The following is a 22,615-nucleotide window of genomic DNA, read 5'->3' as shown; positions in this document are numbered from 1 at the left end:
CAAGACCACTGGGCAGGTGGCCGCGTGCTGTGTTCAGAGCCTGCCAGGCCCAGAGTGCGTTGCATCAGCCTGGGGTCTGGGTTACCCTGACTCACACCTCAGAAGACCTCTGGTGTCTGGTTTTCACGTGCAACAAAGCTTTGAAACAGCAAAATGTGGAACTACATCTCCATGTAATTATACTCAACAGAGAAATTGTGCAATTTGGCAAAGCCTAGAAGGGAACATGAATAAATGAAGACAACCACTCTGATAGGTGGTGGACGTGCAAGTGATTGAGAATATTTAAGATTATAAACGATTTTTTTTCCTTATTAAGTGTAGCACATATTCACTGCAGACAAAGGAGAAGACACAACATGCAAGAATCTCAGCCCTTGAAAATAATCACTTTTTATATCTTGGTTTATAACTTCCAGAAGGAAAGGTATTCATGTAGTATTTACCCTGGAATTAGTTGACAAAGAATTAGTTGACAAAAAAAAAACCACTCATGAGCCACTAGTTCTTTCTACATGACATGCATAATCATAATCAGTGCACATAATATCCTTTGATTTGAAGCTTTGATGACTGCTGTGTTCCTTGTGACAACCTCCTGGGGTCAAGGTATCCTGATATCTCTTAAAAAGCCCTTCTTCCTGCCCTGGCTGGTGTGGCTCAGTGGACTGAGTGCTGGCCTGTGAACTAAATCCAACCTGGCCTGTGGTCGCAGGTTCGATTCCCAGTCAGGGCATATGCCTAGGTTGTGGGCCAGGTCCCCAGTGGGGGGTGCTCGAGAGGCAACCACACATTGATGTTTCTCTCCCTCTCTTTCTCCCTCCCCCTCTCCCTAAAAACAAATAAATAAAATCTTTAAAATAAATAAATAAAAAGCCCTTCTTCCTTATTAGTGGTCCTTGGGGCTACTCTACCCACTGCTGTGTTTCCCCTGCACCCATGCCTATTGCCTGTGGCCTTGGTGTTTTCTGAGCTCAAAAAAGACCAGCTCAGCAGAAGGAAGGCAGGGCATTGACCTCAGAGCCTCTGATCTCCTGTTTCTGGCCTCATCCTTCTCTCGGGAACTGATAAGTAGGAATGTGATTTCTCAAAAGTAAAATACCACTGAATCTGCATTCAAAAAGCACACAACTTAGACTGGCCAACATTTAATGCGTGACTGCTAGTCAAGTTGTCCAGGCAGAAAACCATCTTGAGTATACCCCCTGGGTATTCCCAATTAACTAAACTACTAGCGAATCGGTTACTATTAGAGTGAGTACTTTGTAGCTGCTAGGTGCTCCCTCACTTGCAAATCAGTGTGCCCTAACACGCATCTGGGAATTTAGCAGAAATTGTTAGAATCAGAGTCACTTTCCCCACAGGGAACTCGATCAAATACACCAATGACTAATGCTAGGCTCCCCGTGATTAACTTCGGGCTGACTCAGAGGCCTCCAAAGGACCTTAGGGTCGGTGCTCAAGGATTGATGTTAACGCCATGGCTTCTCGGTAAGGCGACTGGGCTGAACAGGACCTCCAGGAAAGTGTTCTCAGGAAGAACCCCTGATAAGAGTTTCCTAACTTATTCTTTGCTCATTCATAAAGAAAGCAAAAGGTGGAGAAGATTGGGGAGTAGAAAGCCTAGTTGTTTTAATTTTCTAAGTTATGTAGATAAAAACAAGTGGAATTTGATACTATCTGTAATACAAATCAAGACAGGAAAATCTCACAAAAATATTCCAGCCCCTCAAAAATACCCTAAAAATAAATTCTAAGAATACAATTATATACCATCAAAGAATTTTAGATTTTGTTATCCTTGAAGTTATGGTCCAACTAGAGGTAGGTTAAAATATAAATATTTGTCCCTGAAGGACACATGGACAAAAACTAAGGGGGGGGGGTGGAAATGGGAGGGAGGTGGGGAGCACTGTGGGGGTGAGCTGGGATTGAAGTAAAAGACAGAAAACAGTACTTGAATAACAATTAAAATAAATACATTTTTAAAGAAAGAAAAAGATATTTGTCCCTGGGTTCACTTATGGTTCTGAGACTGAAGGAATAACACATCCATGGAAAAGAACTTGGTTATACATCTATTTTTGGAACAATATAAAGCACATTAAAAATCAATATGTAAGTACCTAAGATAAGGACTGAAATTAAAGACTAAGCTTACAGACTTCAGATCTCTAAAACAAAGATCTGGATATGTTTTGATAAGCCTTGCGGGCCTTGATTAAAAGGAGGGAAATTGAATGTCTTCAAATGTCAGCCTGCAACTGTCCATGAGATGACAGAAGGCAATGGGGTCTGGACATAGCCACTCCTCACTGACAAAACGAGTCGTTGCCCATAAGGACTTCCCTCCATACCTCTTTGTGAGGACCCAAGATGGGGGCGCTTGGTGCTGAGATGGGGCCATCAGAGCTACACCAGCATCCTTTTTAAGGCATTGGGACTTCTGAGTACATGAGATATTCCCTCCTTCTGACACCCCCTTCTAACCTGTGCTGTCTCCATTATTACTCCCATTCTTCAAGACCCAACTCAAAGCTTCGCCACAACAGTAACAGACGGAAGAAGTGTAAGAGATTCAAAGGGGAAACGATTATCTACCTTATTCATGGCTCTATCCCCATCACTGCTATGGAGACTTCCACACAGTACACAACCAAAAATAGTGAGTGAATGAACAGCAAACAAACAAGTGAATGAGTTCCTTGCTTGCATATTACCAGTACCTTCACTGGCACTTAACCCATTGCATTGCTTGTTCTTGTGTTCATCCCGTCTGCAACTATGAGCCTGTTGACCGCAGGGATCATCCCCTATTTAGTGTCAGAGGCAAGCAGAGTCTCACACATAGTGAGTAGATAGATGCCTATGAAACACTGGAAGAGTAGCTGAACAACTGAACGTCAATGTCAACATGCAGCTTGTTAAATGCAAGCATGACCTTGAAGGATCGACAAGCAAAACTCCTTAGGCTGGAGCTTTACTTTCACCTTCACATGTCTGGCTTATGAGAACAATGCTTTTTCTGACACGTTCCCTGTGTGGCAATGGGAACTCCTAGTGTTCCTTAGAGATAAATATTATTGACTCCAATACCTTGAACTCTATGCCATTTTTTAAAAAATGAGCATAACTGATATAAATGAAAATCGAATTGACCAAAATATGACTTAGCTAATAGCCTTTGTTTTCTATACAGTTACCAGTATTATTTAGGACAATCAGAGAAAAGTCTTTTCTACTATTCATCTTTTGTGTGTGTGTGTGTTTTCTTAATGAGAACTATTAAGATCTATGTTTTGGATCTTACTCTCATCAAAATCTTAATATCATACTCTTTTATTTCTTTTTTAAAAGTTCTTGAAACAGACTTTACTTTTTTAAAAACACTTTCAGGGTCATCGAACTACTAAGGGGGAAGTAGGGAGGGTTCCCACCTGCCTCCTGCCCAGACACTTGCACAGCCTCCCCCAGCACCAACACCCCCACCAGAGTGGTAAGTGTGACGTATGTGTTCTCCTCGAGGGTCTCCTTAGAAATGACTTCAAGGCCACCTGACCCTCCCTTACCACTAACCTAACACTGACCCTCTCGTGTTTTCTTTCTTTCATTGGTCAACTAAGTCAGAGAAGTGTTTGCTTTAGTTCTTCATTGTATTCCGGGTTTCAGGCACATATTAGGCACTCGGGAAATATCTGTCAGACAAATGGATGAATGAATGAAACACAAAGTCTGATTGTAGACCTTGGCAGACCAAAGATGTGGCTACTTGGTACATCAGCTATGCTCCCACGTGATCTCACTAGGTTTTGAATGGTAGATGCCTTATGTATGAGCTCAGTTATTCTTTGCAATAAAACAAGAGGGCAGTCACTACGCTTAGCCCTAAAAGAGGGCTGTAACACAGAGAAGTTAAGTCACTCGTTTTTAGCCAGAAAGTACCAGAGCCAAGTTCTCCCCCCAGGTGGGTGGGTGCTGAAGCCTGTGCTGGTGACCAGAGCACTCCCTGTCTCCCTCCACCCCAAGCTGGCCCTCCAGGTTGTGTTTCTAGTCTTGTTTGCTGTAGCTGTGGCTTCCTGACCTGCCTGCAGAAATAGTCTGCATATTTTTTCTGGCCCAGAATCAACCCTGCGGTTGTCACTTTCCCTAACCTTACTTTCCTGGGTTTATATATTTGACCTCTGCGCTGAGCAAGCCTTGGGGTTAATTTCAAGAGGATTTATCCTGCTCACACTGACGATGTGTTCAGGGTCTGGACCTTGGTTATTGGACTCCTGTTTTTTTGACCTCTGAGTAGGGAAAGTGTGCTAATTCCTTTGCCCCCTGATCACACCAAGCGCTCCAGGCTGGAGTCTTACTCCACTACACGGAGCAGATTCACTCCCTCATGACCCCAGACATTCTGAGCAGCTCCCAGGATCTATGCTCAGACAGATATGCACAGCTTTCATTGTAATTCTATCAAAAATTCACAGACACTGGGAGAAAAGGTTTCAACTGTGTTACTATATTGTCTATTGTCTGGGAGGCGCTGGCAATGTATTGCAAGCAGAGTGTGCTTTTGAGTCAACGTGTGTTTGAATGCCTACTAGGTGCAAGGCTACAAGACAGCAGGTTTATTAGACTCAATTCAGCAAGTGCTTTTTTATACTTATCCAGGCTCTGCTACCTGTACATATTAGTCTATGGGATTATTGTCAGCATGTGTGACTCCATGTTGGGGCCTGAGGTGGCCAAGGCTGGAAAATACACAGTTGCTTTGAAAGTAAACAAACATTGCAAACTATTGCTAAGGGTCCCTCTTCCTATCGCCTTTTCCATGAAACAACTGGCCATCTAGTATACCTCTATAATCCAGGGCTCAGCCAGGGAAACATAAACCATGCTAGAGCTTTCAGGCAGAGGGGATTTAAAATGGCCACTGGGTTACATTACTAACAGGATTAAGCAACCAAATAAAGGCCATGGGGTAACCCATAACTTAGTAACAGCAGGAAGCCACTATCACCACTGGGAGGGCAAAGGCAATGGGAAGAAAAAGTGTGACTGGAGCCCATTGCGTAGGGCCTTCTGGTGGGATCTAGAATTGAGAGTGAGACATTGTCCAATGCAAGCAGGAGCCAGACCGTCTGCAGCCACAACGGGAGTCGCAGAGGAGGCTGGGGTGTGGTTGAGGGGAGAAACATCCTGACTTTACCCCTCTTCATACCCTCCGATCCTTCTCAACGCCTCCCATTGGCTAAGGCTGTCCTGGAACAGAAGGCGAGGAAGTGTGAAAACAGTGATGCACAGAAAAAGGAGAGAGAAGGGCAGACTGCCCAGCCCGGCCCCAATATCTGAGAATTCAGAAGAGAAGGCACCCTTCCTTCTCCGGGGCAGGTCACCATGTTCTAGGTGTTAGGGGCAGGGGCAGGGGCAGGGGCAGGGTAGCTGTAATGCAGTGTGGGAGTAGCTATAAAATATGAGAGCACAGAACGGAGGCATCGGTGGGGAATCACAGGAGGCTTTACAGTACAGCTGGCCCCTGAAGTGAAGACTTAAAAAGCGGGTGTTAGCCAGATAAAGAAGGGGCAGGTAGGAGTGCCTACTCGAAGGTTTGCAGACATCAAACTAGTTCCGGGGTCTGCCCAGGGGACTAGATGGCTACGACAACGACAACTGCAGGTTGGGGAATGGTAACTGGAGAGGCCAGGCTAGGTCCCCTGGTGACAAACTTTGTGTTTATCACCAAGGATTTTGCATATTGCCCCTCCCTCAATATCTGCTACAGGTTTTGGTTTCTAACTTCATACTCTTTTTTTTCCCAAGAAGAACTCCAATCTGTTTAAGTTTCAGGCTCCACAAAACCTGGATCTGCCCCTGCTGGGTGCCAACAAGCAGTACAATTGGCTAAGGGGGGGTGGGAATCCTGTGACGTTTAAGACCACCAATGAACACTGTGCTAGTTCCACAGAAAAGCCAGCAGAAAATGTGTGGAATCGTATTTCTACCCAGTGGGCCACCCAGGGGTCAAAGGAATCTGCTAACCAGATCAAGAGCAAGACAACAGAACACTTCACACTTGGGGGTTTTGTACCATTATAATGCAGGCAGGAGGTCCTTTGGTCTTCTGACCAGGGACATCTAAAGTAGATACACTGGGATTAGGGCAGCAAGGGGAGGAGGGAAATTAGGAGGGAGCATGGAGGTTGTAGAGGGGGAAGGGAGGGAGGACGGAAGAGGATACCCAGTTGGTGACCCGTTTGCAAGTTGACTGTTCACAACTACAGGTGCACGGCAAATAGGAATGGGAAGGAGACAGACGGCGCACCAGGAGTCCTGGCTTTTTGTCCACCTGCTTTCGCCCTGACACTATGACGTTCCTGGGACATAATGAGAATGCCAGGCTCAATGCAAACCTATCAAAATTACAACTGCCCTTCCAACATTGACTGTTAGGAAAAATATAAATAATTCAAAGTTAGCAGGAAAGTGAGCCAATTTTTACGGCTTAGGAAAAAATGGCCACTTGGGTTCCAAATGAATATTCAACCAGACGAAGATCATTAACTTACAGCTTGGTCTGGTCATCATTCCTCACACAACTGAAAAGTGATAGGATGCTCTGCACGCTTGGAAAAGAAGAGTTATGTCAGGGCATTGGGACAAGGCCAGGGTCTGCAGAGTTTAAAACAAAATGTGTTATGATCAACAGCCCTTCTTAATAAGCATGACAAATGCACTCTTAAACAAGTACAACTTACATCTAGAATCCTTATGTTTTCTCAAACCAGCAAAGAGATTCAGAAGAGTCAAACTACTTTGCTGTAGTCACATAGAAATTTAGTGTCAAAGTTAAATCGTCAATCAATGAAAATGCACTGGGTTAATGAATATATCTATTTCCATGTATGTTTTCACCCAACGACACAAATGCACTTTGATTTATGTATTTATTACATTTATTGCTTTAAAAGTCAGGCCAAGCCCAGGCTGGTGTGGCTCAGTGGATTGAGTGCTGGCCTGTGAACCAAAAGGTCGCCGGTTTGATTCCCAGTCAGAGAACATGCCTGGGTTTCTGGCCAGCTCCCCAGCAGGGGGCACACAAGAGGCAACCACACAGTGATGTTTCTCTGCTTCTCTTTCTCCTCCCCCCCTTTTCTCTAAAAATAAAATAATCAAATCCTTTTCTAAAACAAGTCATGTGAATATGGTTTATTAAAAACCATTTGATAAAATGGTTTTAATGGTTTTAAGTCATGTGAAAATGGTTTATCAACACTAATATAAACAGCTTTAGTTTTATCACATAAACTAGTATATGTTTTCTTGCCAATTTACTTGCTTATGTTCAAGGCCAGAAATTTGGAAAATGGCAAAGAACTTTCCTACATTTAAAAGAAAGAGAGCCTCAATCTCTCTCTCTCTCTCTCTCTCTCTCCCCACATACACACACATAGACAACGCACCAGGAAGTCCTGGGATCTTTGATCGCAGACATTTGACTTACACACATATTTTAGTACTGAAATGTCCCATGCATTTGCTATGTTATATGCATTTCCTAACCAGTATAATCAAAACTCCTATTTAAAAATCTCACCTTACTTTCTGGACTAAATTTATGTGACGATGACTTGAAGAAAATGCTGACATTGTCCACTTGGCAGTAATGGACTATTAACAAGATGTCTCAGGACTGACGTACTATAACCACATGGGTTTCTGCTTGTATCATGGCTCGAGGGTGAGTGAGGAAGGCAGCCAAAGAGCTGGTGGTGATCAACAGCATAAATCACTCATGACTCATGAAATAACTATTGTATTTGGGGTACTATGGGGAATGAAAGGAAAGAGACATTAAGTTTGGTCTTTGGGGAGTATGCAGCCACATCAGTGAGACAGGATTAACAAAAATGAAACCATTCAAAGAGGATTCCAGAAAGTGTATTCTACGGTATATGCCACCTGGGTGCTGAGTGATGTGTTTCCCATGCTAATGAGGCAGGGGTCTGCCCCGTATTCATTTATCAGGTGACTATTTGTTCAGGCTCCCTGTGGGGCAATGCAGAGAGGAAAGGCACAGTCCAGGGGGAAGGTAAGTACGTCAACAATTGCAGTGTAGCAGGAAATGCTGTGGTTGGAGGCATGTGCCTGGGGACAGAGAAGCACAAACGAGGAAGATCTTATTCAGTCGAGTTCAGCTGGAACAGAGCAGTACAGCAATAACAAATACACTGGCCAAACAAGTAAACCATGTGAAGAAGGAGTAGTCTGACAGAGGTGACTCTTGAGATGAGTTTTGAAGCTTGAATATGAATGGGCCAGAGGAAGAACAGGGGTTCCGGAGGGTAGAAAGAGCATGTGAGCACCAAGGAAGGGGTATAAGAACAGGCTACAGCCCTGGCTGGTGTGGCTCAGTGGATTGAGTGCGGGCCTGTGAACCAGACGATCGCGGTTCGATTCCCAGTCAGGGCACATGCCTGGGTTGCAGGCCAGTTCCCAGCAGGGAACTCACGAGAGGCAGCCATACATTGATATTTCTCTCCTTCTCTCCTTACCTTCCCCTCTAATGGTAAATAAGTAAAATCTTTTAAAAAAAAAAAAAAAGAACAGGCTACAGTGGAGATCAGCATTGAGTGTGGTAGGAAAGGAAACAGCATGCATGAAGAACATGGCAGACTGACCTAGTGGTCTAAATTCTTTACTATTTTACAATAGAGTTATACATCCATTCCCATGCCAGGACCCTTTCATCTCCCCAGCCCTTGGATTTGGGCTCGGCCATGTGACTTGCTTTGACTAATGAGCTATTGGTGGTAATGACATGAACAGAGGCCGGAAAAAGGATTGGGAGGTTGGGTGGCTCTGTCTTGTTTCTGCCATCGCCGCACGGAGAATGGGGAGCCATTTCCCCTCCAGCCAGGGCCCAGGCAGAGCACAGCTTTCTCCACCTCCCACAGAAATGTGATAAAAAGTAATATGTATTAAATGCTACCAAGATTTTTGTGGTTTGTTATGCAGCAAAAGCTGACTAATACCTAGAGCACTGAGCAGTTCGTTTTGCCTAGGAAATACGAACCAGGACCACACAAAGATATCTGACCCAAATGGCATTAACTGTGAGGAGCGTTTCCAGCACAACCCACTACTCCAGGCGGTGACTGAAACTCAGTGTGAGGAATCCGCTAACGCCTGCTGCACAGACCCTCCAATGAAGCATTTCAAAAAATCTGAAAGCTACAGAAACAATTATATTAGCTTTCATGGCAAAAAAAAAAAAAGACAAAATACCGGTTACAGCTTTTCGTTATCGTCATAGCCTTATTCTGCTAACTACAGAGGGAGGGGAACACAACTTAAGGGTAATTTTAGTGTGTCAGCTGCTTTTTAAAAACCACTCTTTGTGTTTATTTGGAAAATGACTTTATCCTAACTGCTTCCTGAAGCAGGAATACAAAAAACGTTAGTCTACCAAAAACATTTTTCCAGTAGGTGCCACTCCTTCGAGGTGCTTAAATCTGTATCTTATATTTCCCTCCGTAAAGCTGCACCTGGCACGTGAATAACTTCAAGGTGGCGGGAGAGAAAAATACCCATTTAAATAGTGAAAACAGGCAGGCCCAGGGCAAGCCAGCTCTTCATGAGTGTCTCAGAAGGCGGCCCGCTTGGAAGTCAGTCTTCGGAATGAAAGCATCACCCCGTCACGATGCAAGGCCAAAGGCCTTGCTTCGATTGAAAAGAACATGATCAAATACATATTCCCCAGTTCTGTGATACTCCCCTCTTCAACACGTACATCCCAATTCCCCTGCGCTTGCCTGTGGGCTGGGCTAAGGGACTCCCTCCTAACCAAACGTGCCAAAAGTAAAAGCTTGTGACTTTTGAGACCGCACAGTCACAAAAAGCCATGGTGAACTCCTCCCTGCCATCTCTCTTGGATCAGCTGGCTCTGAGGAAAGCAGCCACCATGTTTCGAGGACATTCAAGAACCCCTGTGGGGGGACCCACCCCTCTCCTGCTGACTGTGAGTGGAGGAGCCAGGGAGGGCCTGAGGCTCCTGCCAGTGGCGCTGTGAGCGAGCCAGATCCAGTCAGACCTTCAGAGAGCTGACTCCAGCCCTGGCTAGCATCTTGACTGCAGCCTCACGAAGACCTGGAGCCAGAACCACCCAGCTAAACCACTCCTGAATCCCTGGCCCACAAAAACCGAGATCCTGTATGTGCTGTTGTCTTAGAGTGATGTTTTAGGGTAATTTGTTGCATAGCAATAAATCACTAACACATAGAGCTTCTCTCTACAGCCATGATGAATGTAGAGTCCCTTTGTAATAAGAAAAAAAAAAGCCCCTACAAAATAAAAGATAATACAAAGATAAAGAGCATTCATTGCCTTAAATTTACTTTATATTAGGAAAACACAGTCCACCAAACCTTCAGGGAAAGGTCTTGTTCCAAAGGACATTCAAACTGGACTTTACCAGATAAATATCGGGTGGGAAAAGAGAATACTCTATCTTTGCTTCTCTGGCGCCCGTCTCAGAAGATGAGAGACAGGGGATGGGGAAGCGAGAGAACAAGAAAGCAAACATGTATTTCAGCAAATTTTTAACAGCAAGGAAAAGACTGCGTCTCATGCAACACAATATCAACTATAACACAAGATGACAGAGAAGACTTGTAAATATTTAAGCAACAACCAGCAAATTATTATGAGAGTTCTACCAGCCCTCTTTCTTTAATCAAGTTAGTCTGTCCCATAAAAATAATTTTTCCAGGAATTAAACCAGGATACAAGGGTCATTAAGAAGTTCCACAGATGCTCACCACTGAGGCATTCCTGGCTCGCGACTGCAGTGCTCTCATTCTGAACTCGTGACCAAAGCTGCTGCCAAATGTATCGTCAGTGCCAACAGCTCTTTTCCACCACAGGAATAGTGAACGTATGAACCCTCCTTCTCTCTCGGCTTTGAATGAATCTGGGACCCAGTTCTCTCTGTAGACTTCTCAGCCTCACTGATTCACAGGGAACTGAAGCCTGAGCATTAAGGATGCAGGTTTAGCATCCTGAGTCTGCAGCATTTTTCTGTCCTCACTCTGCGAGGGGTTGTCATGGACACAGGGCATCCAGAGGATGGCTGGGTGATGCTCTACCTGTGGCTGCCTGGGAAGTTCAGCCCTGACTCCTCCCCCTTCCTCACTTCCCCTTTTTCTCATTGTCTGCAACGAAGTCCACCTTTTTTTCCAGTTAACCACAGAATGGTAGGAGTGATAAAAATCAGATGCTTAAATCTTGTCTTCCCTTACTCAACCATTAGGAATATGGCTGTCTGGAGCAGGAAAAGCTTGAGGGGAGTAACTTTCCAACCTCAATGTCCTTAAAGAACAACAAAAAATGAAGCCAGGTAACAAACAAAATGGGAAATGTTCTCTTGATTGAAGATGATGTTCCAACATGATTTTTATTTTTGTCCTCAGTAATAATAATGGAGTGACTAGCGCTCTTAGCACCCATGTTTGATTCCACAGAGTGAATGTAAAGCACTAATGACAGCAATCGGACTTAAGGAGTCCCAATGGGGAAGGTCTTCAGAACGATCAATACCTGCCAGACTTTTGCACTCAGCGTTTCCCAGGCATTGGATGGAAAAGACGCCACCATCATCACCTGGTTTCAGGGATGGTCGGCACTGGAAGGCTTCTCTGGAGAAGGCCTTAGTAAGAAAAACAAGTGTAACAGAAAAGCAAGAGGTCTATCGACCCAGGAACATGTGCCTGAAAAGTAGGAGGGGGTCATTTACATTTATTTGTGTATGTCAATGATGTATTTGCTATCTTAGGAAATCTTCACTGGGAACACAATAGAGCCAAATGGAGAAAGACTAAGGAGTTACATGGACCTGCATTTGTAGCTGCTGCATGCTCAGTAATTCTTAAACATAACTTCATTCTGACTTCATTATGTTTTCAGTATTGGTGCGCTGAGAATTTGCATCATGAAGTAAATCATTAACTATAAATTACTCTCCTTTTACTGTTTTATATTACACTAGAGTGCATTCTAGTTTTTAAAGTTATGTGTGAAGATAAGTTATTTTTATTATCTATTAATTTCATTTTAAACAGTAGAAGGCATGTAGCAAAATTATTTGTTATTGAAAGCAAGTATGTTTGCTGGGGTTGAGAACCGTGGCTTTAAAGGTTTCAAGCCCTTTCCCAACCTCAGGACCTTTGGACATGCTATCGTTCTCTCTGCCTAGCATGCCCTCCTCTAACTCTTATTTACGAGCCCAACTCCCATCCTTTCAGGTCTCACTCAGCTAAAACATCAGCTGACTATCAGGACCCCCTCTTCTGTGCTCATATAGTGCCCCACATTTGTTCATAGCACCTCTAACAACTGATATTAAATTATTCATGTGGGGTTTTTGTTGTTGTTGTTTAAAATTTGTCTCCACGCTAGGAGCACGAAGGCAGGAATGTATGTCCTGTTCACTACTCTTCCCTTAACACCCAGAGCCGTGCCTGACGTGTAGAGGAATGAATGACGATCTACAAAGGTTACACTGTAAGACCAAACAGACAAAATGACATAGCTAATAAGTGGCAAAGCCAGCATCCTTGCCCACGTGTGACTGATGTCCCCCACTCTAGGCTGTCCACCTGTCATGATGCTTCCAGCTACAGCAGCATCACAAATGGTTTCTTTTCTAAGATAATAGAAGTAAAACAGGACTGAATGGTTTTGCTCCAGGTTTTCCCTTACTTGTCCCCAGTGTGAGATCCTAGAAGAGAAGTATAGCATCTATAGGTATACCCCAAAGTGCCAGACCCATGACCAGTATCCCTACAGGTAACTCCCCTACTTGGACTCTTACATAGCCAGGGCATGTGCTACAATTGTGGAACACTCATCAAACGCCCAAATGTGCAAACACAGGAAACATTTTGATCACATTTCTATTTATCAAACAGATCACCCGGCGTCATCCCCAAGCAGGTCATTTGCCAGGTCACAGATGTCCCCAGGCTATTGAAACACAACAGAACAGAGCGCACAGGGGTCTTGCAAACAGCAGGACCACAACCTACTACGACATTCTGATCAGTCCAGCAGTTCATGTTTTGAAATGTAGTTATCAGAAGCCATCATGAAACAGGGTTCACCAGATGCTCCCCAGTTCTGGCCTCTCATGTGAAACCCCCACCAGGCAGTGGACTCAAAGGGAGCAACAGGGCAGAATGGAGCAAACACAGATACTCTGCAATCACACGGATCTGGATTTAAACTCTGGTCCCCTATGGCTCAGCTAAGTGACCTGGGACAATGGACAATCAGATGAGCCTCAGTTTTGTCACCTAAAACTGGGGAGAATACTGACCCCACTCTGACAGCATTTACTTTCAACACTGCTCAGTTATAATTTACCATCTCCTAGCTTGTACATTCAGTAACACTCAATACTCCTTCCAAACACATCTTCTGTTCTATCCGAACGAGAATGTGCACATATACAGGACTGAGCACAATGCTGGCAGATGCGTTTGGTGCCTAAATGTGAAAGCCATGATTACAGCCTCATCTCACACGCTGCCAAGCCAAAAGTCTTGCATAAACGCTGCATTCAGTAAATGTTTGCTGATTTATTGTGCAAAACAAACCAGATATGAATTCCAGCTGTTATGGGTATGCAATTTAAACATGAAAATATTTAAGTGGATGGTTCTTCTGATCCACTATTTTGGGGAGGTGGGCCCATAAACCCCAACCTTAAACCGCAAACCACACTCCTCAGGTGGTCATCAATAAAATCACCTTCCCTCGTGCTCAAAGGGCATCTCATCCTCTGTCTTCCTGTGATCCTCCATGTGTTTGTCAATTTCAGAGTTCTGTTTCTGTACTGTACTCTTTAGGCATATATATAAGGTGGGGGGCAAAAAACCCTAATTTATTTATAAGGAATCGTGAATTTCAGTCACCTTTGAAAAACTCTCCCTTTGATGCAATCCACACATTAAGACTTTCCCCACTGCTCAATATAGTCTTTGAACTTGTCGATTTTAATGCCTTTGAGTGCTTCTGCCATTTTTTGTTTCACCTCTTCCACAAAATATGTCCCTTTGAGGACTTTTTTCATCCAGGGAAAAACAAAGGTCACTTGTCGCAAGATCAGGTACACAGGGAGGGCGGGGCACAGGGGTCATGCTGGTTTTGGTCAAAAACTGCTGAACCCTCAGCACCGTGTGAGCGGGTGCGCTCATAAATCACCCATCAGGAAAAGGGCAAATGCACTGAAAGAGTTTTCAAAAAAAATTCACCAAATCCAAATGCAGCTTCTCACAACGCCAGCTGGTGCCCTGATACAGATGAGTTCCTGGAACACTCCTCACCCTAGCAGGGAAGCCCGTGCTACAAGGGCCCACCCTCCAGAAGACAATTCCATTTTTGGGGGGGGTCCCCCTTGTATATCCATATGTAGCTAAGAAGATTATACCATGGAAATTCATATTTCAAGGGTTGTCTGGGCCACGGTTTGAGAACTCCTGGGTGCTTTTCCCCTGGTCTAAGCATTCAAGTGCTCTTGCAGAGCAAGAAAGACTCAGCCTGACAGGAACAAGCATAGGGTTTCTGAAAAGAACAAAGACAACTTGTGACTCGCTGAGGATGACTCAGGCATTGGCTCTGGGCTCCCTGCGTCACAGCTGACCTGTCACCAGCACCCTAGAGGTGCCTGCTGACAGAGGGGCTACCCTCTGGCTGCCAGATCTTTGGCATCCTGCAGGGGAATTGCCCCCTCTCTGCATCTGCTGGCTCAGTGCCCTTGCACAGGAAAAGCCTTCAGAGAGGAAAGTCAGAATTGGGTCAAAAACCCAATGATCTAGTGAGTACCTGTTAATGTGCAAAGCAATTCAGACCTGATCCCTGTTCCCAGAAATCTCATGGTCCATTAACACCTGATGGGTGTTAAAATGGGGGAGAGAAATGGTCAGGGCATCAGGGGTTGGGGGTGAGGGAGATATTTGTGGTCTGGGGCGATCAAGCCAACTTCACACATGAGACAGGGTTTAGGCTAAGCCTTGAACTCAGACTCAGACACACAGAAGACAGAAAATGAAAAGGACATTTCCAAAGTGGAACAATGGGCACAAAACTGCAGATGCAAGAAGTGTGCTTGACCCGTTGGCATAGATCAAGAACAACCGTGAAAGCCCTGGCTGGCGTAGCTCAGTGGATTGAGCACGGGCCTATGAAGCAAAGGTCGCTGGTTCGATTCCCAGTCAGGGCACATGCCTGGGTTGCAGGCCAAGTCCCCAGTAGGGGATGCCTGGGAGGCAACCACACATTGATGTTTCTCTCCCACTTTCTCCTTCCCTTGCCCTCTCTCTAAAAATACATACATAAAATATTTTTTAAAAAAAAGAACAACCGTGAAAGAGAACCTTTGCAATCTGCCTTTTACATCCCAGATCTTATCAAAGGCACATACCCTACCCATCTCACAAAAGCAATGTGACTCCCAGGGCAGATAGGTAATTTTTGCTCAGATCTACATCCCATAAATTGTGCCTTAGAAAATACTTTTGTCAGTTGCTTGTTTTCCCATCTTTCTTTGTGGTTAATATCTAGCCCCAATTTCTCACATCCCTTTCATCTTCCTACTGTTTTATGCAATACTGTGAAGTCCTGAAAAGGGTAGAAGAACAGGCTCAGTAGCATCTCTATTTTAAAAGAAATTTTGGTAGGAAATATAAAACACTGGCCCATTCAATTATTAAGTAAAATGCTGCCTTCTATCATAGGAAGATGAGCCACAGACAGCATTTAATTTGAAGCTGAGAGCTAGCATGCTCTGTACACCACACGTGAATCATAGAACACCTTGACTCAGGCCTCGCTTCAGGGCTGCACCTGACCTTATCGCCTAGTACGGGCATGCAGAATAAAGTGCCAGACCCAGGAACAGAGCTCTCTGCCAGCCATGATGGATATGAGATGCCACATATGTCCAGAGAGGGGCATCTTTTCTTACTTCCTCCATGATTCTCTCATGAACACAAGAGCCTCTGAGAGGGAGTTGGGGGTGCCCATCCTCTTTTTTCATACAAGCAGATGTGGCTCCTGCCAGACTCTTGGTTGATTACTCAATTTTCTCAACCTTGGGGATAAATAAGAAGCTGCAGAACAGATGGGGTCAAATTAACTCAGGTCCATTACTTCAGACTTTATCACTGTTGAGGCACCATTGTTCAGCTCTGCTTCACTGCTCTCAGTGAAGGGGGTAGCCCAGCTTACCTCGTTCACCTGGATTCCCTGGGACACCTGCATTTCCTGGGAAGCCTGGGGTGCCTGGGGGCCCTTGTTCACCAGGCGTTCCAGGAGGGCCCGGTCTCCCTGGCTCCCCAGGAGGTCCTTGGATAGTCCGGACTGACGAGGAGTGGCTGGGGATCTGGTTGAGGATGGCTGTGTACCTGGCCATGTGACCTGAGACAGGAAGGACAAAGACAGCTTTCAATCAACTGTCACACAAAGGGAGGACTGGAGGTGCATCTGTCAAGGCTCCAAACAGCTCTGTTAGATGGCCACCAAAGGGGAATGCACACCCCTCTGAAACATGCCGACGTCCAATTCAAAACTTTTTACATTTCACTTTGGATGCTCTTAACAGCTGGAGTGTATTCAAGTCACATCTCATGTGTTTGGAACGCCACAGCTCCCATCAGCATCTCATAAATATCATTTGAACAGAGGTCATGAATTTTATCTTCCCCCCAGCATTTATCTGACCCCCTAAATCCTCACCCAGCTGCCCCTTTTCTCCAGCAATTTCTCTGCAAGTTGTCTTTTTTCCAGCCCACAAAATCTGCTCCACCCTCTTGCTCACAAATCCACAGACAAGAGCTGTTTCAGCTCACCTCTCAGTTGCCAAGCGTTTGTGCAGTAACCTTTACTTGGGACCCAGCTGCAGATAGTCCCACTAGCTTTATTTATTTTTTTAATCTGGCTTTCTCTTCCATAGTCACCTAAATCAGTTGTATCTGGAGGGGTATATTTTAATAATTAGAGGTGTAGCTTTATAAAATGCTTGATACCACAATGCCTCATTTTTCTAGCAGCATGAGGAGGCAAGCTCTTCCCACATAAACACATTTTCTAGATAACAATTACTTACCCCTTCTCAAACATTCAAACTTAAAGATAGTGGCCCCTGGCCGGTGTGGCTCAGTGGACTGAGTGCTGGCGTGCGAACCAAAGCGTTGCTGGTTTGATTCCCAGTCTAGGGCACATGCGGGTTGCAGGCTGCATCCCAAGTAGGGGGCACGCAAGAGGCAACCACACATTGATGTTTCTCTGCCTCTCTTTCTCCCTCCCTTCCCATCTCTAAAAATAAGTAAATAAGATTTTTTTTTAAAGAAGAGTAATCATTTTAAGAGGGATTATTTCTGAAATGTATTCAAGCATTCTTAAGCAGAGGACCGGGACTGTAACCAGGATCAGCTTCCTGATGACTCAGAGGCCATCGGCGGTGCCCGTGGACATTGGGTGGGGTCAGACATTCCTGCATGGACATTTTCAGTTTCCTCCTTTGACAAGGGGATGTCCTCTGTCACTTCTCCAGCTGTCATCACTTTGACCTCACAGTTTCTCATATGACCTTTCCTAGCATAATTGTCCTGATCAGCTCTGCACTGAAAACCAGATAACTGAGTAAGAAAGGCATTAGATGCAAACTGATAAATCGAATTCCGAGGATGAGATAAGCAGCCTGGAGCAACCAGCGGCAGTGTGTGGGGTGTGGAGGTGTGACAAATTCAGCCTCTGGGGAGCCTGGGTTTTGCCCCTACCGTCTCTTCTATTTCCGTCTCCCAGGACTGCATGGACGGGCAGGGCCTCCTGACTTCACAGAACCACTCTGGTGTTCTTGTATGAACCCCCTGCTGTCTCCCTGTTCCTAACAGTCATTGACTAGAATCTGAGAATTCCTGAGGAGGAAAACTCTAGATTTTAAGCTCTCCTTTCTGAGCAATGTCATAAACAATCACATATTTATACAAGACTTTTATTCTAGAGTCTCATAAGATAGCAACTATGGTGAAATCTTCTACATACTCTGGTCATTGAATCATATGAGGATTTAACCCTTAGGCTTCTTTAAAATAATTATCTGCTCATTTACACTGAATGCTTGAAATGAGAAACATACAAAATGATCCACGATACAGGATAGCTTTTAATGTAGTTTACTTACTATTCAATTTCTCTTTTATAACTTACTGTGTTTTCAAAGATCTTATTTTGGCATTACACGAACAGTTTCATTTCACTGGTAAATTCTCTCCTATGCACATTCGATTTGAGTAATATAACATGAAGCAAAATACAGTTAAAATATAGCGAGCATTACTATTATGCCCAATAGCTTTGTACTTCCTTCTGAGATTTTTGTTTTGATGAACCTCTCCCAAGGTTATGCAGGCCTTTATTCCAAGCATTGCCCAAGGAGAGGTCTGGTCTCATCAACCTACATATGGAATTTTGGACCCTCGCCTTAGGGCCTTCTCAGACCCTTACGGGACTCCCAGACTTTCCTGGCTGAAATCTAGCATAACCTCAAAACTTCTAAGGCAGCCACTGGGTGAAGTCAGCCCTGGAGATAAAGGACCTGATGGGGTGGAGGGCTTGACAGCCAAGGGCCGGAGCTGGCAGAGTTTGAGAGGAACATTTCATCCCTGCTGGGCCTCAGATCTGCCTGGAATTGAACAAATTACTGGCAAAGAGAAGGGCCCTCCGCTTAGATTATGGAGACAAAATGCAGCCAGTAGCCAGGGTGGAAATGTGCAAAATGGATGAGTGGTAAATGAATACCCAGGACTCAGTCGCTGAAATACTGAACTGTGGAAAAGCTCAGGTTTAAAGTGGAAAAATGGGACAGGTGTCGTACCAAGTGCGTTCCAGGGTGAGTTTTGGCATAAAGCACAAATATATCAAAAGCTTCGTGAAGATTGTCCGTGTGTGTGTGTGTGTGTGTGTGTGCTGGCATAAATCTTAAAGAATAAAGGAGAGGACCTTGGGCTAACCAAAAGAAATGGATAAGAAGGAGGCATTGATTTAAATCTAGTGAGTGAACAGAAATCAACACCCTAAGTAGTATTTTTGAAGGTAGCATCTGAGGCCTCAGTTTGGCAGCTTTCAGGTGCTGAGTGCTTGAGGAGAAAATTGACCCATTTGGGAAGATGAGGAAGGAATAAAAGATTTGATCTGGGCAGTCAAGTTAAGGCTGTCTGGGCAGGCAGAGAGCTCTTGGACGGGGGACAGGAGGAATCTGGCGTCTGTACCCTCCATGCAGAAATCTGGGGTAACCTGCATGGTCTCTTGGATGGCTCAGTGATGGACATCTGCAAAACGTGTGTGTCTGTGCTGAGGTGGTTTCCTCCATCATTACGCTCATGGGAAAGGCAGGGCCCCATCTGGACGAGCGACAGAAGGCCTCTGGAACCATAACGCACTTACTCTGGATGAGCTGTTCGCACACCTGACGTGCCACCGCTCTCACCATGGCTTGAGACTGCAGGTCACCCTGGATGAGAAGAAAAGCAGATTCCTGACTCTCAGCCACAAGCCCAGCCGCATGGCAGGACTCCCAGGTGGAGACCTGACTGGATCCACTGTTCCCACCCGGGCTCTCTGGCTCCAAGCAACAGGTAGAATCAACCACTGTGGTGCATGCAGAGGAGTAAGCAATTTGACATTCCTGGTGCCTTTCTTAACTTATTATTAAAGGTTCGTGGGAGCCTTTATTAACTTAGAAAGCTCAAGGAAGCATTTCTGGTGTCAGATTCTAAAAAATTTAATAGGTCTGAAACAAACCCATACGTATATTATTTAATGCCTCATTTATAGCTCTTTGGAGCTTATAACATGCAGCACTTTCTTGAGAAACAGCTTACTCAATTTGAGTAACAACTCAGAGGTAAGGTGTTAAACCCATTTTATAGACAAACAGAGTTAAACACATTGCCCAAGGGTTCACAGAAGTAACAGGATGAGCCCAAGGTCACTGCTGTTTCCGCTACAGCCAACAACACAATTATATTAGCAGCTGTACAAATTCTCAAAGTAGAGATAAGGCCCCTAAAAGAACCTGAGGTTCAGGTCCATGGCCAGTTCTTGGATTCTATGCCTGCCACTGTCCTTCTGGCTGCCAATATCGGAAAAGCTGGAGTCCCATTCTACTCCTTGGCATCTGTGTAGAGGTTTTACTTTTCTGAAGCCTTTCCCATGTGCCATATAATTTCTTTATCAAATGCACTTGGACCCTGGCTAGTGCAGCTCAGTGGATTGAGTGAGGGCCGTGAACCAAAGGGTCACCAATTTGATTCCCAGTCAGGGCACACGCCCAGATTGCAGGCCGGGTCCCCAGCAGCAGGGTGCACATGAGGCAACCACACAGTGATGTTTCTCTCCCTGTCCTTCTCCTACTCTTCCTCTCTCTCTAAAAGTGAATATATAAAATCTTTCAAAAAATTCACCTGGTGAGGAGTTTAATTCTGTTTTTCCTGAAGGGAATGGACTGAAGGTCATCTAGATGGATGGTAGCAAATCCGCAACTAGCAACCAGCTCTCCTGACTTCCAGCCCACAGGGTGTTTTCCACTTGAACATGGGCTCATGGTCAAATGAGTTGAGGGAATGGGGAGAGAAGAAATGGCTAAGAGCAATGAATGACCCTGATAGGAGACGGTGCCCTGTGTCAGGCCAAGCAATGAAAGATGCCCGGTTAGCTCCGGCTAGCAAGCAGAGTCACACAGGCTACTTACTCGCTCTCCTCGCTCGCCCTTTGCTCCAGGAACACCCTGTAAAATGTCAGATGTTCAAGTTACTTGTAACACCACACTCAACTGTGCATAAGGATAGTGTGTCTTTCCTTATTTTACTAAGACATTTTTCTTAGCACCGGTAGTTCTGCAGCACAAGAGGAGTAAACAAGCAGCAATCTATAGTCCCACCAAGCAGAAATGGCTCTTTTAAACAGTGGACTCCTCCAGGCTTTTAATGCATACACAGAGTATGGCTTTTTTTTTTTTAGATTTTTAAAAACTACAGTTGACATTCACTATTATTCTATATTAGTTTCCGATGTACAGCAAAGAGGTTAGAAAACCATGTACTTTACAGAGTGGTCCCCCCACGACTGCAAGTACCCGCCTGGCCCCACACACATTTATCTCGGCATTATTGACTGTATTTCCTATGCTGCAATCCACATCTCTCTCTCGGGCTATTCTCGAACTACCAGTTTGTACTGCTTAATCCCTTCGCCTTTTTCACCCAACCCTCTTCCCCCCTCCCCTCTGACAGCTGTCCTTCGGTTCTCTGTATCTGTGAGTCTGTTTCTGTTTTGTTTGTTCGGTTGTTTTGTTCATTCGATTCCACAGAAAAGTGAAATCATATGGCATTTGTCTTTCTTTGATTGGCTTGTTTCACTTATCATAAGGTCTCTGACATGGTGTGTTTAACACAAAACTGGGGTCATGCAGTGACACGGCTCTGTAACACAGCGTCTCACTGAATAGGTCTTTCATATTTTTCTGCACTAAACACTCGTATATGCATTGTACTCCACCGATGCTTCATTATTTATTTCACACATCTCTGCTAAAGACCTAAGCTGTTTTGATTTTTTAAAGAATAACTCTGGAAGGAAGGAGTAGGTCTTCCAGCCTGAGAGTTCCAGTAAGAGACGAGGTCTGTGAAATCCCAGTCTCACTCTGCTTTTCTTCCAGAATAATAGCACATGATTCTTTCTCCCTGATAATGGGGGCTCTTATTACCAGGAATTCTCAGCTGAACTATTATTTTGTTTTGTGGCTTAGCTACTCTTTGACCCATAAGAAACTACTATAACTGTAAAAACTTTTACTGAAAAACAATGGTGTTTTTATGTTTCTGCAATGAAATTACACTTCTAATGCAAACCATGTGTCCTCAGAAGGCTTTCATCTTTTTGTTCCAATTGTGAGACAGTGTAATAAGAGCAATTCATTGAAGGACATGTTTGTAGTTTTACCCAAAGGAGAGCGAATGGCATTTCTAGATGGAATCTGTCATGTTGTCAGACTGTTCCCAGGTGTGACTGCAGTCTCAACAGGTCCCAAACTAAAGTCAGTACTTCCTCCAAAATCTCCATTCACTTAATAGTAACCAAAGTTCAAAATTCTGGGTTTACTCCATGGTGTGCAGATTTATTGGCTCTCTGACTTGTAGTGTTTGCTGCTATCGGAGCTGTAAATATTTCTACTCCAGCTGATTTCAAGTGGCAAATACACTGTCACTGAAAAGGGAGTTGAGAAGGGAAGAGAAGCACGTCACGTACCCTCCGGAGCAGGTACCAACCAGCCCTACCCACCACTGCCTCTCCTTTCTCTCCTCTTTCCCTTGCTTCTCACGTACCTATCACACACACACTGAACATGGCAATTCCTTAAGGTCTATTCCCTTTATTCCATCACCCAGGTGCTACCCTTACCACCTCACACCGGGGCATCTGCAACTTCCTCCTATCTAACTAAAGACCTCCACCCAGTTCCTCCTCTACACAACCACCAGCTGTATCTCCCTCAGACACCAGCAGCATCCAA

The 22,615-nt window shown here is 44.7% G+C and overlaps 1 protein-coding gene across 3 annotated transcripts in view; it reads right to left on the bottom strand.

Moving 5' to 3' along the window:
• Positions 1 to 22,615, bottom strand: part of COL14A1 (collagen type XIV alpha 1 chain) — a 196,983-nt gene that overhangs the window by 4,305 nt on the left and 170,063 nt on the right. For all 3 annotated transcript variants that reach the window (XM_037048457.1, XM_037048454.1, XM_037048455.1), the window contains exons 43-45: positions 20,795 to 20,830; positions 19,489 to 19,555; positions 16,273 to 16,461 (exon numbers count right to left, since the gene is read on the bottom strand). In XM_037048457.1, coding sequence (XP_036904352.1) covers positions 16,273 to 16,461; positions 19,489 to 19,555; positions 20,795 to 20,830 — 292 coding nt within the window. The remainder of the gene's footprint in view (positions 1 to 16,272; positions 16,462 to 19,488; positions 19,556 to 20,794; positions 20,831 to 22,615) is intronic.

This window comes from Sturnira hondurensis, unplaced genomic scaffold, assembly GCF_014824575.4.
Source record: "Sturnira hondurensis isolate 20B ecotype Veracruz unplaced genomic scaffold, ASM1482457v3 Scaffold0006413, whole genome shotgun sequence".
In the NCBI taxonomy this organism is placed as follows: domain Eukaryota; kingdom Metazoa; phylum Chordata; class Mammalia; order Chiroptera; family Phyllostomidae; genus Sturnira; species Sturnira hondurensis.
Note: the sequence above shows the minus strand (reverse complement) of the source record. Positions and strands in the feature narration are given on the sequence as shown.